Genomic DNA, 12,514 nt, shown 5'->3' with positions numbered 1-12,514 from the left:
GGCGCGCGGGGCTCTCGGGCGCTCGCGGCTGAGGCGAGGCGAGGCGCGGCGCGGCGCGGCGAAGCGGGCTCCCCGCCGGCATGGCCCGGAACACGCTCTCCTCGCGCTTCCGCCGCCTGGACATCGACGAGTACGACGAGAACAAGTTCGTGGAGGAGCCGGACGAGGCGGCGGCGGCCGAGCCGGACCCGGCTCCCGAGGTGGAGGCGCTGCTGAGGCAATATCCTTCGGGGAGTCCTGGGCCCGGCGCCGCGCCGGCAGCGAGAGCCGCGCCGGGCGGCCCCAGAGGCTCCTGGCGGGCGGGCGGACGGGCCGGGGGTGGCGTCACTCGAGGGCCCCGCTTCTTGGGGGGGCGGCCGGGCCCAGTCTGCGGGGCTCCGGCCGCCGCTGCTCTTCCAGGGGCGCGCGCCGTGCCGCGGGGGAGGGGAGCGAGCCACGTGCTGGGCTGCTCCAGGCTGCTGGCTTGACACCACCTCTCTCTGCAGAGCTAGTGCAGGAAATGGGGTTTCACGGGATGTCGCCCGCCTCGCTGACTCTCAGCCGCGCGGTCTGTGCTGCTGACTCGCTGCTGCTGGCAAGGGCTCGAAAGCTGTTCGTTGTAGCAGTGTCCCAGGTGAACCCCCGGAAGGGTCTCTGTTATAGTTGCAAAGAAAACTGTAAACCCATCCAAAGTGTAATCCAAGCAGTGATGTCTGCCTGAGGTTGCAGAGAGCCTGAAACAGCAGCTCTGATATGTGAACTGAAGCTTTCCTTTCACTGGGTACTACTCAGATGACATTGACTTTTAAAGTATCATCAGCATCGTTAGCTGTTACTTTGCTCAGAAAAGCATGTATTAGAACATGTATCATGTTATGAAGATTTACAGTTACTCTGAGGGGGATTTTCAAAGGAATGCTTGGCAGAAAGCCATCTAACTCCCAGTTGACTTTCAAGAAGTATAGGATGCCTAACTACCATTTGTACTGTTGAAATTCTCTCCTTTAGCAACACTTTATATTGCATATGTCTTTTTAACACCACTAGGTCCATGGTTGCAGTGTGGGCATTATTGCCTTTATAGCCTTAAAGGGGGTGGGGATCTCATCTTTCAAAATTTAGTGTGAAACATGCATTTCCCAAAGTGCTTTTGTAAATTTAGTCATGAATATAAATTGGCTGAGATTAAGTAGCTGTGCATGACTGAAAATACGGTACCTATAATTGGAGAGGTGTTAAAAGTATAATTTTTTCTCTGTTCTGAGGTATTCCTAAATGCTCCTAGGTATGACTCATTTACATAATTCCCTTATAACATCTGTTTAAAATGCTAAAAATGCTTGGCTCTCCAAAATGTTATCTTAACCCATCTCTCCTTTTTTTATCTTTGCCTTTTTGCTGTCCAGTTTCATGAGTTCTAATTTCCATTGCACTTTTCTGTTTACAAGAAGTAAACAGGTTATTTTGCTCATCTTTATATGATACAGTTTGCAAAATTGAAAACTCTACTTGGCTGATAAAGAAAGCAGCAAACATGAGAAATGAAGCAAGACCCAGACTATGCTTCAACTTTCATTAAGATTGGTATCTCTTTGCCTGTGGAATTCTAACCAGGTTCTGAAATAACCTGATTTATAGTTGCAGGTACTAGCTTTGCATATTGCAACACCAACAATTCTGTCATTTTTAGCAGTTTATGAAAGGGGATTATGTGGGATCTGATTTCAATTTTTGTAGCAGTTGGTTGTAATAGTTTATAATGGATTGTTGATAGAAACATTGGGAAGCAAATTAAGTTACCTTATTAGGGGTTGCAGACAGAAATGGACAGAGAGCCTTATATAGAAGGAGAATGTTCCATTGCCTCATCCCATTTCTGAAATAATTTTTCAAGTAGGACAGTGTGTTTTGAAGTGAGTTAATTGAGCCAAACTGATGTAAATGTGCTTAAAGTAACTCAGCTACCAGCCACACTGGGACCTAACCCAGATTATTCCTTTTATTAAGGTTCCTGTTCAGAAGATGAAAGGAAGGAGGCACCTTGACACAATATGTTTTTAAAATGAAGTCTACAACAAGTGTAGGGGGGGAGAGAGCAGGATGGCCTCTAACTGGGAGGAGAAATGGTAGTTTTAGTTTGTCTGTGCATCTTAGAAAATACCAGCTGGAGCTGTGCAGATCTTTTTTTCATGGTGTAACCTAGAGTAAAGTGCTTGATAGCCTGGGAGGCTTGTGTCTTCCACCCACAAAAATGGTAGAGGCTTGCACCCAACACTAATATATATCAATAGTGACTGCTTTACCACATGTGGAGATGACAAGTTCATTCTCCCCATTCACTGCTTGGATTCTCTGCGCAAACTGTTACAAGATGATAATTGTAGTGGTTTCTGTGATGTGGGACTTCTCTCCATTAGGGGGCTGGACTAAGCCCCACCAAATCATTTCAGATTGGTCCGAACAGCCATCAGACTTGGTGTCTACCTGGGCTGGATTCTAGTTTGTCATCTAAAGATGCCAGGATCTGTACCTCATTACCAATCCTCTGAGCTATCTTGTATCCACATTATATAGTTAAGATTCCATCACTGTAAAAATTAAATTAGGCAGCAGGCCAGTAAACTATTCTACATTTGCCTAATTTGATTAGTAACTAGTTGCAGTATGGGCTGATCTCTTTATATTGATCAGAATTCTTCCTGAGTGGCAGCTGTCACTTGGGCTGCTCTTCCTCACCAAATAAAATTGTTCATGAAGTCCTCCAAGATGCACTTTTCTATCTGAACAAGTGTTGGGAATGACTGAATTAACTATTTTATGGCAGCATGATTTCTTAAACCCAAATATGAAGTTGGGGGTTTGCTGCATGTATTTCAGAGAGGGGATCTGCTATTAATTAAGGAAGTAGATTAGTTCATTAACATCCTGTTGTTACTGGTATTTATAAGCATAATAGAAATGAATAGCAAATTATTTGAGTTTTCCAGTTATAGTTGCCAGTATGCCTAGTTACTTTTTAGGTGACTTGTCCCCCTGGATGTCATTCTTGTTACTTGGCATCCTTGGAACTGAGCAAATGAGAATGTTGGGTTGTAAGGTCAGATGGTTCCGTAGCTCAGTTTGAATAACTGTGAACAAGGCTTTGCTGATTTGCAAAGTTTTAAGTTTTGTGTGGTGAATGAGGAGGTTTCTGTTTTTATAACAGTGAAGTCTTGTCAGCTTTAGTTTAACTGACAAAGGATTTCCTGTCACCTCAGATGTAAACTATTGCTTTAAAAATTATAAGTGAAGAGGAAATTGACCTTGAAGTAAAATGAGCGCTTGTTTGCAATCCTTCATGCTGTGCTGTCCAGCTTTAACAATCGTCCTCTTGTGGTGTAGTTTCAGGGCTCTGGATCAAAGTTAATTAAAATCATTGTAAATCTCGTGCTGATTTCTTTGGCATTTTTTATTCAAGTTTTTTAATTTATGTTTAATTGCCTGATACTTGCAACTGTTCTTACTGTACAGTGTGGAATTCCCAAACTACCTAGCTCCATTACCACAATTTGACTTATGTAGAAAAGAGAATGTCTTCACTGGTAAAGCTTAGGTTCCATACTCTCCTCCTATGGGAGGAGAAACTTTTTAATGCTGTTTCCTGAGCTTCTCTACTGCATTTCAATATCTTATCCTGTGCATCTATAGCTATGCTTAGGATTTGCAGGAGACAGGATTGGATGCCTCCCAGATGAGGTATGCATGCATTCTCTTTCATAAATAGATGTATGTAATCTGAATCCTTCCCATGCTGTCTAATATTGCTTAGGATACAACCAAGGCTCTACTATCTCTTTCTAGCCTGGGCTGCTTCTTGCATGTCTTCTATGTTGTTAAACTCATAATTTTCTCTGTACATACCGTTCAATGGAGGGATTCTTTTGGTTGACGCCTCTTAATGTTTCTTGAGTTGCCCATAGCAGATGCTCAGGCTTCATTCTTAACACGTGTTCAATATTTTCATCCTCTTCTATGGGTAACTTTGTAGATAAGGAGTCGTTCAACTCTGATTAATCTTGGCATTTGTAATAAATTCATTCAATTTAATATTTTCCTGAGGCATTTGTTTTCAAAGGCATTTAGATATTTGCCTGTAGCTTTGGTGGATTTCCAGCCTCCAGAATCATATGCATGGGGAAAATGACATTTGAATTGAAGTTTGTTTGGTTTTGAACAGACTAAATCTTGTTAAAGCTGGTAAATGCAGCTGCCATCTTGCCAATTTATGACATTTTCTTCTGGATATCCCCAGTGGACGTGTTTCTATTTTTACAGATAATCTAACATGTCTTCCTTCTGGATGCTGAGCTCTTACCCACCTACTCTGTGAATTCTAGCTTTAGGAGCTGTGGAAATCCTGCATACCCTTTCTCAGCAAAACCCTGTTGAAAGAATTGGGAATGCTTTCTGACTGAAGACAGGATAAGACCCTTTTTAGATTGGGTATGCGTGTATGTTCAGGTTACCTGGACCCTGAATTCCATAACGCTATTTTGGAATTTGTGTCTACACAGTATCCACTGTGCTCTAAGTAATGTAATTTCTGTGACAAGCTGGGATACCTTAGTTCATGTTGATGCTCAGCCATTATTATGTATATTATTTAGAAATAGTGATAAGAGTAAAGATCTGTTGACTGTGAACTGAGTTACCTTTTGATGTGCACACGCTGACATTCTGCTTTGCTCCTACAACACCTTTTGGAAATCAAGTATTGTGGTGGTCTTTAGAATTGTGCAAATTGTGGTGGTCTTTAGAATACTCAAAAGGCTATTCACAATAGTCTTAGCTATATTAAAAATGAGGGTTATGACAGCCGTATCAGAAGGCGTGGTACGTTGCTACAGTTGATCCTTGCTTCCTGTTTCCACTATCTCAAGTTAAGTGTGTTGGAAAACCCAATGCTCTGAACCGTCCTTTATAGAATGCTTATTAATCATCTTTAAGAATATCTAAACAATTTGGGTCCTTGACTTGATGTGCTGCACAGGTGATATGCTCCAAGCTTTCCACACAGCCTTAAGGAATTCTCCCTTGAACACAAAGAACCAAGCAATAAAGGTAACTGGAGTCTTTGGGTTTCTAATGATGTGACTGTTAGTTTACCATAAGTGCTGACACACTGATCCTTATGGACCCAGATATGGAGTGTTAGTATACTTTAAAATAACATTTATCTGAAAATATAAATAGCTGATCATTAATAGCCTATTATGTGAACCACGTAAAATGTATATGCTGTATATTTGTATTTAGACACCCTTGATTAGTAACTGCTTCTGTTCGATGGCTGGACCTTTACTATGAAAACTCTAGGAGAAGAATATTAGAAGCTATCCAATATATGTGGCTTCTCCACCTTGGTGCACACATCTGGCTGGATGGAGTGGGATAGCAAGTTTATGCTAGGGCATAGCGGTGGGGTTAACTTGCTGCTAAGATACTTATAAGTCTGGTCCACTGACCCATCAAATCCCATCATGTTTTCTCAGAAGGAAACACTGACCCTTTTCAATCCTTAACGTTTTAAAAAGTTGGTTCTCAAATGCTCCTAACTACTGAAATTTAAAATTGTAAAATGGAAGCCTGATGGTTCACAAACTGACATAGCCTTTATATATCCAGCTGAGAGTTCCATTGCATGTTATGTTAGGCAGAAGTCATTTGCTGAGTAAATGTGCATTTTGGATACAGTTAAGATTTTGCTGTTTTTGATCTTTGGGGCAATAGGTTCTGATGTAATTTTACTTCTCTTGTTGCAGGAACGGGCCCAGGGAGTGGTGCTTAAGGTCCTCACATCCTTTAAAAGCAGTGAGATAGAACAGGCAGTAAACTCGTTAGACAGAAATGGTATTGATTTGTTAATGAAGTACGTTTATAAAGGATTTGAAAAGCCAACAGAAAATAGCAGTGCAATATTACTTCAATGGCATGAAAAGGTATGTGTCTCTTCCTTTGCTGCCTAAACATGAAGTCACAGTTCAACAATGATCCTACTGAAAATCTTCTGAGTTTCTAAATGCTTTATGTAACAGTACCTATGCAGAATCATATAATATTGTATTCAGTGGAGATGCTGAAAGAGGAGTCTGACAGGGCATTTTCCCTGAAGGCTACACTATTTGGGAATTCATTTCTCCCTACTGGTCTGCCAGAGCCTGGATTCATTAACTTTTAGTAGGCTTCAAAGTCCATCTTTTCTTGCAGCCATTTAGGAAGGTTGGGAGTCCATGGAAGGAGGAATAAGGTGGAAGTATTATGATGGAGTTGGGTAGAGTGGTGTATGTTTCTTTGTGGTAGACTCTACCAACTAGGAACTTGTAAATGGAGACTTGATTATTCAAAGTATTACACTGGGAAAGTGATTTTTCTAATGGGGTGTATACGTAGTGCAAGGCACATAGGCTTCTGGATATGTGCTAGAGAAATACACAACTGTCAGAACTTTCACCTGTCATATGCCCATAAATTGGCATCTGGGTGTACAAAACTGAGCAGTGATTGTTGCACAATTCTAACTTGCCAGAGAAACTCTTGTGCAGTCTTGCAACTGAAAAACTCCTACTTGGATCCACACTCCACCTTCAAGTTGAAGTGTGGAATGACTGCTCTGATGTGTACTGTCCTGAGGCAAAGGTCCCCTATGGGATGGCTGTTCTGTGATCCTACGAGGGTGTGGTGAGGGCCTAGCTGCCAACAAACTGTTTTGACACTTTCCTTCCTGCCACCCCTGGGTAGGGTGCATGTTTGAGCAGGCATAGGGTAGAGTGTAGGTCTGAGTGTGGAACAACTGTCTTGAAAAGTGTATTTAAAGGAAGGAATCTCTTTAAATTCAGGGTATGTCTACAACTGCACAAGGGATGTGTTCAGACCTTAAAGGCTTTGCCCTTTGGGCATGGACACACACATTTGCTGATGCCAACATAGTGATACTACGTAACTGCACTGAAGACTTCTGCAGCTGCCACTTGCTTTGCAGAATGTCATTTCAAATGTGTGGGTGGGAGGAGGAGATGTTGTCATGAGAACATGGTCAAAGAGCATATTTCTGCTTGCTTTTTGTTTCCAATGAAAATGATGGTTTCTGGCTATTATGGATTGGTGGTCCATGGTGTAGGAAATTACCCAGCATACTGCCTTGGCTGGGGAACTGTTACCATGCAAAGTATGCAGCCAAATATAAAAACAGCCTACACACTCATCAACAGACTTTGAAAGGAATGAGGCAGTTCTGAAGTAGACTTGGCCCTGTTTCCAAACTGAAGCTTTGCTTGAATTCTACTTCATTCATGGTGAGAGGGGGAGTCATCTGTCTAGTTCTTTGAGATCTAGCACTCCCTTTCAGTCCCTTTTAAATTAGTGTCAGAGCCAGCTGCCCAGCTTTAGCAATAGATAAAGAAACCATTCTCAGTTGTGACTTAGTGCAAGTGAGTAAAAACTTATGAATTCTTATACACCCAGCTTGTGCATTACACACAGGCTCTCCCACACCTCTTAGATAAATGGCTCAGTTATCACAGTGCACTTTCTAAGAGCAGCAGGATGTTTGACACTAGTACTCCCTGCACCAGGTTCTTAGGTTATAATACTTCATAGGCTGTATTTTTATTGCATCGAGCAGATAAATGTACAAACTAAATTGACAGCCTTAATTACATAAGTACATAGCTGTTTTCTCCCAATCACTAGTATATCTACCTTTTAGACCCTAACGTAGGTACATCTTGGTTTACTGTTTGTACACAGGATATGGAACTTAGACTAAAAACAAAAGAACCTTGTTTCCAGTCAGAACTAGGGCAGGTAACAGAGATTCTGTAGTTGTGGTAATGTCATACGAAGTTTTATTAAAACCTTCAGTGGAACCGATGATAGCTTTGTTCTGTGTCTTAGAGTCTTTCTGCACCATCCCCTTAAATTTGAATGGTTTACAGGATGTCACTAGGTTACTGTCTGACAGTAAGGTCTCCCTTAAGTGTCCTTGGGCTCTCTGATATAATACAATAGCTTGTCTTACAGAACTAGGCTGCCTTAGATACTTGAGAACCTCACACTCTTCATTCTGCCTATCACAACACTCTTGTGAAGAGTGAGATTATTATGCCCATAGTATAGATGGGGGAACTGAGGCATAGAGACTAAAGATTTGCCTGAACTCCTGAAGGAAGTCTGAGCAGATTTGGGAATGAAATCCAGGTCAAAAAATCCTAGTTTAGCACCCTAACCCCTAGTTTCTTTCTCCGTGGTGATTTGGGGAATAAGTTGTACCAGGGCTTGTTACCACCAGAAGTTAAATTGTTCGGTGAGATCACAACTGCAGGAGGTACCTGCACAGACTTTAGGTGAAAGCTTACTGTAACTTAAACAGTTCTATTAGGGTTAAATTTCCTGTTTCTATTAACATTGTTCTTAAGAAGTTGGGATAAACTGTCCAGCAGTATGTTCCTAATGTTTGGTTTTAGTCTTTTCCAAAAATAGCTGCAGTTGCTGCTGACCCATTAGAATGTTCAACTCTTGAACCAGTAGCATAATGCCAAACTTATGCTTCCTTGGTAACACTAATACTTGATCCTGTGGGCATATTTCCTTCCTAGTGGTTGAAAGTGAGATTCCACAAAACGAAAACTACTGTTTCTGCTTCATGTTCATTTGCAGATTTGTTACCCTATCATTTTCAGAAGAATTAACTTAAACAGTAATGTTAATTCCAGCACCTATTAAGGAAATCTATTTTTCATTAAAGAACCTTTTTTAAACAACTACTTCAAAGGTTTAAGAGCAAGAAAATGTAAAGAAAGAAGTAAATGCTTAAATAGTGAATAGTGTCTGAATTTCAGGAGCTCTAGCAACAAATGGAAAAATGAACTATATACTGCTTAGTGTTACAATTAAGTATAGAAATGAGGTTAGCTAATATCTGCTGTTATGTTTGAGATGCCTTGTGTGTGTAATGGTGTGATTTGATGTGTAACATCTATCTCCTTCTCCTACCCTCACAGGCACTAGCAGTAGGTGGACTAGGTTCCATAGTAAGAGTTCTTACAGCAAGAAAGACTGTTTAAAAGACTATTAACTTGAACCAAGATGAACAGGTCTGAACTCAGAAGAAAGAATTAGCTGAAGTGACACTAGTCCATCTTTCTAGACATTGCAATCTACTGAAACTTTGGAAACCTCTGGAATGCTTCTAATTTTAAAGGTTGGGGGAAAGAGTAAATACTCCTTTGTTTTCTGACTATCAAATATAGGAGCTGAGACATTCTGATCCCTTGTTTAAAGGTAAAGCAGAAGGCAGAAATTCTGCCCTTATTACTGTAAGGGGAGAGGTAATTAAATCCTGTGTATTGCTTATTTAAAAGAAGAGGTGCTGTGGCTTCAGCAGACACAAAATTGACTGGTTTCTGGGTGGGGGGAAATGTTTATTTGAAGGGGGACTTTGTACATATAATCAAAGGACTAGCTGGACTACTGGTTTGGTTTCGTTGTAAAGTGCCTGCTGCATCAATAAAGCTCTTGGATTATAAGAGTCAAATAACTTAATTTTACAATTTAGATAAACTGCCCTTGATTCAAAGGCAAATTAGTACTGAAACAGTCCTGGTGTAGGATCTGACCTCCACACAGCATTGTGCTCTTGTTTACATCTACACCACCTTGACTGTCTCTAAAGGACATGCTTTAAACTGGAGCACCTAGAACTGCACCTTTGCCTCACTCTGTGGGTATGTCTACATCTAAAATTTTGCAGCGCTGGTTGTTACAGCTGTATTAGTACAGCTGTATAGGGCCAGCACTGCAGAGTGGCCACACTTACAGCAACCAGCGCTGCAAGTGGTGTTAGATGTGGCCACACTGCAGCGCTGTTGGGCGGCTTCAAGGGGGGTTCGGGGAACGCGAGAGCAAACCGGGGAAGGAGACCAGCTTCGCCGCGGTTTGCTCTTGCGTTCCCCGAACCACCCTGCAAACCGCAGGAAAGGAGACCTGCTTGCCCGGGGGTTCGGGGAATGCGAGAGCAAACCGGGGAAGGAGACCAGCTTCGCCGCGGTTTGCTCTTGCGTTCCCCGAACCCCTCTGCAAACCGCAGGGAAGGAGACCTGCTTGCCCGGGGGTTCGGGGAACGCGAGAGCAAACCGCAGGGAAGGAGACCAGCTTCGCCGTGGTTTGCTCTCGCGTTCCCCGAACCCCCCTGCAAACCGCAGGGAAGGAGACCTGCTTGATTACCAGAGGCTTCCTCAGATATGCTGGGATACCTACTTATTCCACGGAGGTCAAGAAAAGCACTGGTAAGTGTCTACACTTGATTACCAGCGCTGGATCACCAGCGCTGGATCCTCTACACCCGAGACAAAACGGGAGTACGGCCAGCGCTGCAAACGGAGTTGCAGCGCTGGTGATGCCCTGCGGATGTGTACACCTCCTAAGTTGCAGCGCTGTAACCCCCTCACCAGCGCTGCAACTTTGTGATGTAGACAAGCCCTGTGTTTACTTGAATGTTTTCTTTCTAGCCCTGATTTAATTTGTACGGATAAACACAGGATTAAGTTAAGTGCCAAATATACAGTGTTAAGGGTCTCTAACTGCAGGCTGTTTTCTCTTCCTGCCAGCTGAGCAAGGAACTACAGTAACTCCTCACTTAATGTTGTAGTTATGTTTCTGAAAAATGTGACTTTAAATGAAATGTTAAGCAAATCCAATTTCCCCATAAGAATTAATGTAAATTGAAGGGGGGAGGGGTTAGGTTCGGTTTCAGGGAAAACTTTTTTCCCCAGACAAGACATTATATACATTTTAAACAAGCAATTTAATACTACGCATGTGCTGTTTACAAATGTACTGTTCATACAGTACTATAGTTGGGACAAGCCCCTGCCTTACCCCACACAGGCACAGCCCACTGGCACTGGAGATGAGGCAGGGAAGGAGGCTGTAAGCTAGGACAAGCATGTTGTGTGGCAGCAAGCACCCCTCCCCCAAACCCCCATCCTTGACCTGCCTCCTCCCTTCTAAATACTGCAAGCCAGCTGATTTCCCCAGGGACAGGGAGCCTGCATGCTGAGTCCTTGCTCTTCCCCCCTCCCTCAGGCAATCAGCTGGCTTGCAGTGTTTAGGGGGCAGGGAACAAGGACTGAGCCTGCAGGCATCTCCTTCTTCCCCCCTTACCCAGGGCAGTTAGCATGCAGGCTCCCCCTCCCTCCCATGCCATGAGCCAGCTGAGTCCTCCCTTCTCCCTCCTGCCCCTGAAATGCTGCAAGCTAGCTGATTGCTGTGGGCATAAAGGCTGCCAGCTGTGGAGAAAGCAGGCAGCCAAACAATGTAAGAGTGGAGCATTGCACAACTTTAAATGAACAAGTTCCCTAACTGATCAGCAATGAAACAAGCTTAACCAGGATGACTTAAAGTGAAATTACTGTACTTCAGAGCTTCATGTATAACTAATGCTGTTATGAAAAGTGTCCTCCCCTTTTATGCATTTAATTACAGTGAGTGCTTGCTCATCTTCTGAATAGGAGCTTTCTGATATGTTAATCTTTAAACAGAAGTACATTCACTCCCTTTGAAGTGGACCTCTCCTGAGTAGCATCCTGCTAATAAGCTATCAGCACATCTTTAATGTACAAAGCTGTGTAGTCATCTGTGTGAGAAGATCCTGGCATGTTGTGTTAATGCTATGGGTCATATAGCACCAGTCAAAACCAGGGGGCTGTAGTTTAGCTTCAGGTAAAAATACTAAACTTGAAACTCAATGATGCACTGCAGGTATCTTCTCCTTTCCCCTTCAAAGCTGTTACTCTAGTAATGGGTCCTGCTGCATGATTAAAAATTAAACATAGCCTATAAAGTGGCTGGGTTCTCTAACTACAAGCATCTGATGTAGATCCTGCTTTCTCTGAGGACTATGACTTGAGATGCAGGGGGTTAAGGTTGGAGGAACTTGTCACGTGAAAACACCTGGAACAAAGGCTTTAGGGTAAGTTATCGGTGCACAACATGCTGTGTTTTGGGTAAAGACCCCTAGTAAGGGTAACTGAATTTAAGAAAGGAGAGAGAGAGAGAACAAACCCAGGAGCCAGGCCTTCAATGTACTGAAGAGGCATTACAGCACTGCTTCAAGAAGAACCCTTAACTACTGGAAGATGGCTTCTTAATGAAGTACTTTTCAGGGTAAAGAAGCTGTGCAGGGATGAAAGAGTAACAGAGGTCAAATGAAAGGGTAGCATTTGAACTTGAGCTTTATAAATGGACCTCAACCTTCAGTGAAATTTGGTCTCCTGCTGTAGGTGTTACCCTCCCCTCACTTGATGCACAATGTTGTCAGAGATACTAGCCACAGAAGGTAGGAAAAGAAAAAAGCATGCACTTATCCTTGATAAAAAATTAGGGTTTATAAGTTAAGTATAATAGTCCTCTCTCCCCGTCCTCGAGGTCAGTTAGCTTCTTTACATGTTAACTACCTGATGCGTCAACACTAGAATACCATAGAACTAACCAGATAAGA

The 12,514-nt window shown here is 42.7% G+C and overlaps 1 protein-coding gene across 1 annotated transcript; it reads left to right on the top strand.

Moving 5' to 3' along the window:
* On the top strand, positions 1-9,544 carry ARPC5L (actin related protein 2/3 complex subunit 5 like). Its single transcript, XM_030535869.1, has 4 exons — positions 1-220; positions 5,007-5,079; positions 5,781-5,957; positions 9,018-9,544. Exons 1-4 carry the CDS (start codon positions 81-83, stop codon positions 9,078-9,080), a joined length of 453 nt encoding a protein of 150 aa, XP_030391729.1. The 5' UTR covers positions 1-80; the 3' UTR covers positions 9,081-9,544.
* The last annotated feature ends 2,970 nt before the right edge of the window (positions 9,545-12,514 follow it).

Source organism: Gopherus evgoodei, chromosome 16 (genome assembly GCF_007399415.2).
Source record: "Gopherus evgoodei ecotype Sinaloan lineage chromosome 16, rGopEvg1_v1.p, whole genome shotgun sequence".
Lineage (NCBI taxonomy): Eukaryota > Metazoa > Chordata > Testudines > Testudinidae > Gopherus > Gopherus evgoodei.
Note: the sequence above shows the minus strand (reverse complement) of the source record. Positions and strands in the feature narration are given on the sequence as shown.

Excerpts from the sequence above, each read along its gene's own strand:
- ARPC5L (XM_030535869.1), top strand. The coding sequence starts at position 81 with ATGGCCCGGAACACGCTCTCCTCGCGCTTCCGCCGCCTGGACATCGAC. Across the intron at positions 221-5,006 it reads GTGGAGGCGCTGCTGAGGCA|AGGTGATATGCTCCAAGCTT; the intron begins ATATCCTTCGGG and ends GATGTGCTGCAC. Across the intron at positions 5,958-9,017 it reads TACTTCAATGGCATGAAAAG|GCACTAGCAGTAGGTGGACT; the intron begins GTATGTGTCTCT and ends CTACCCTCACAG.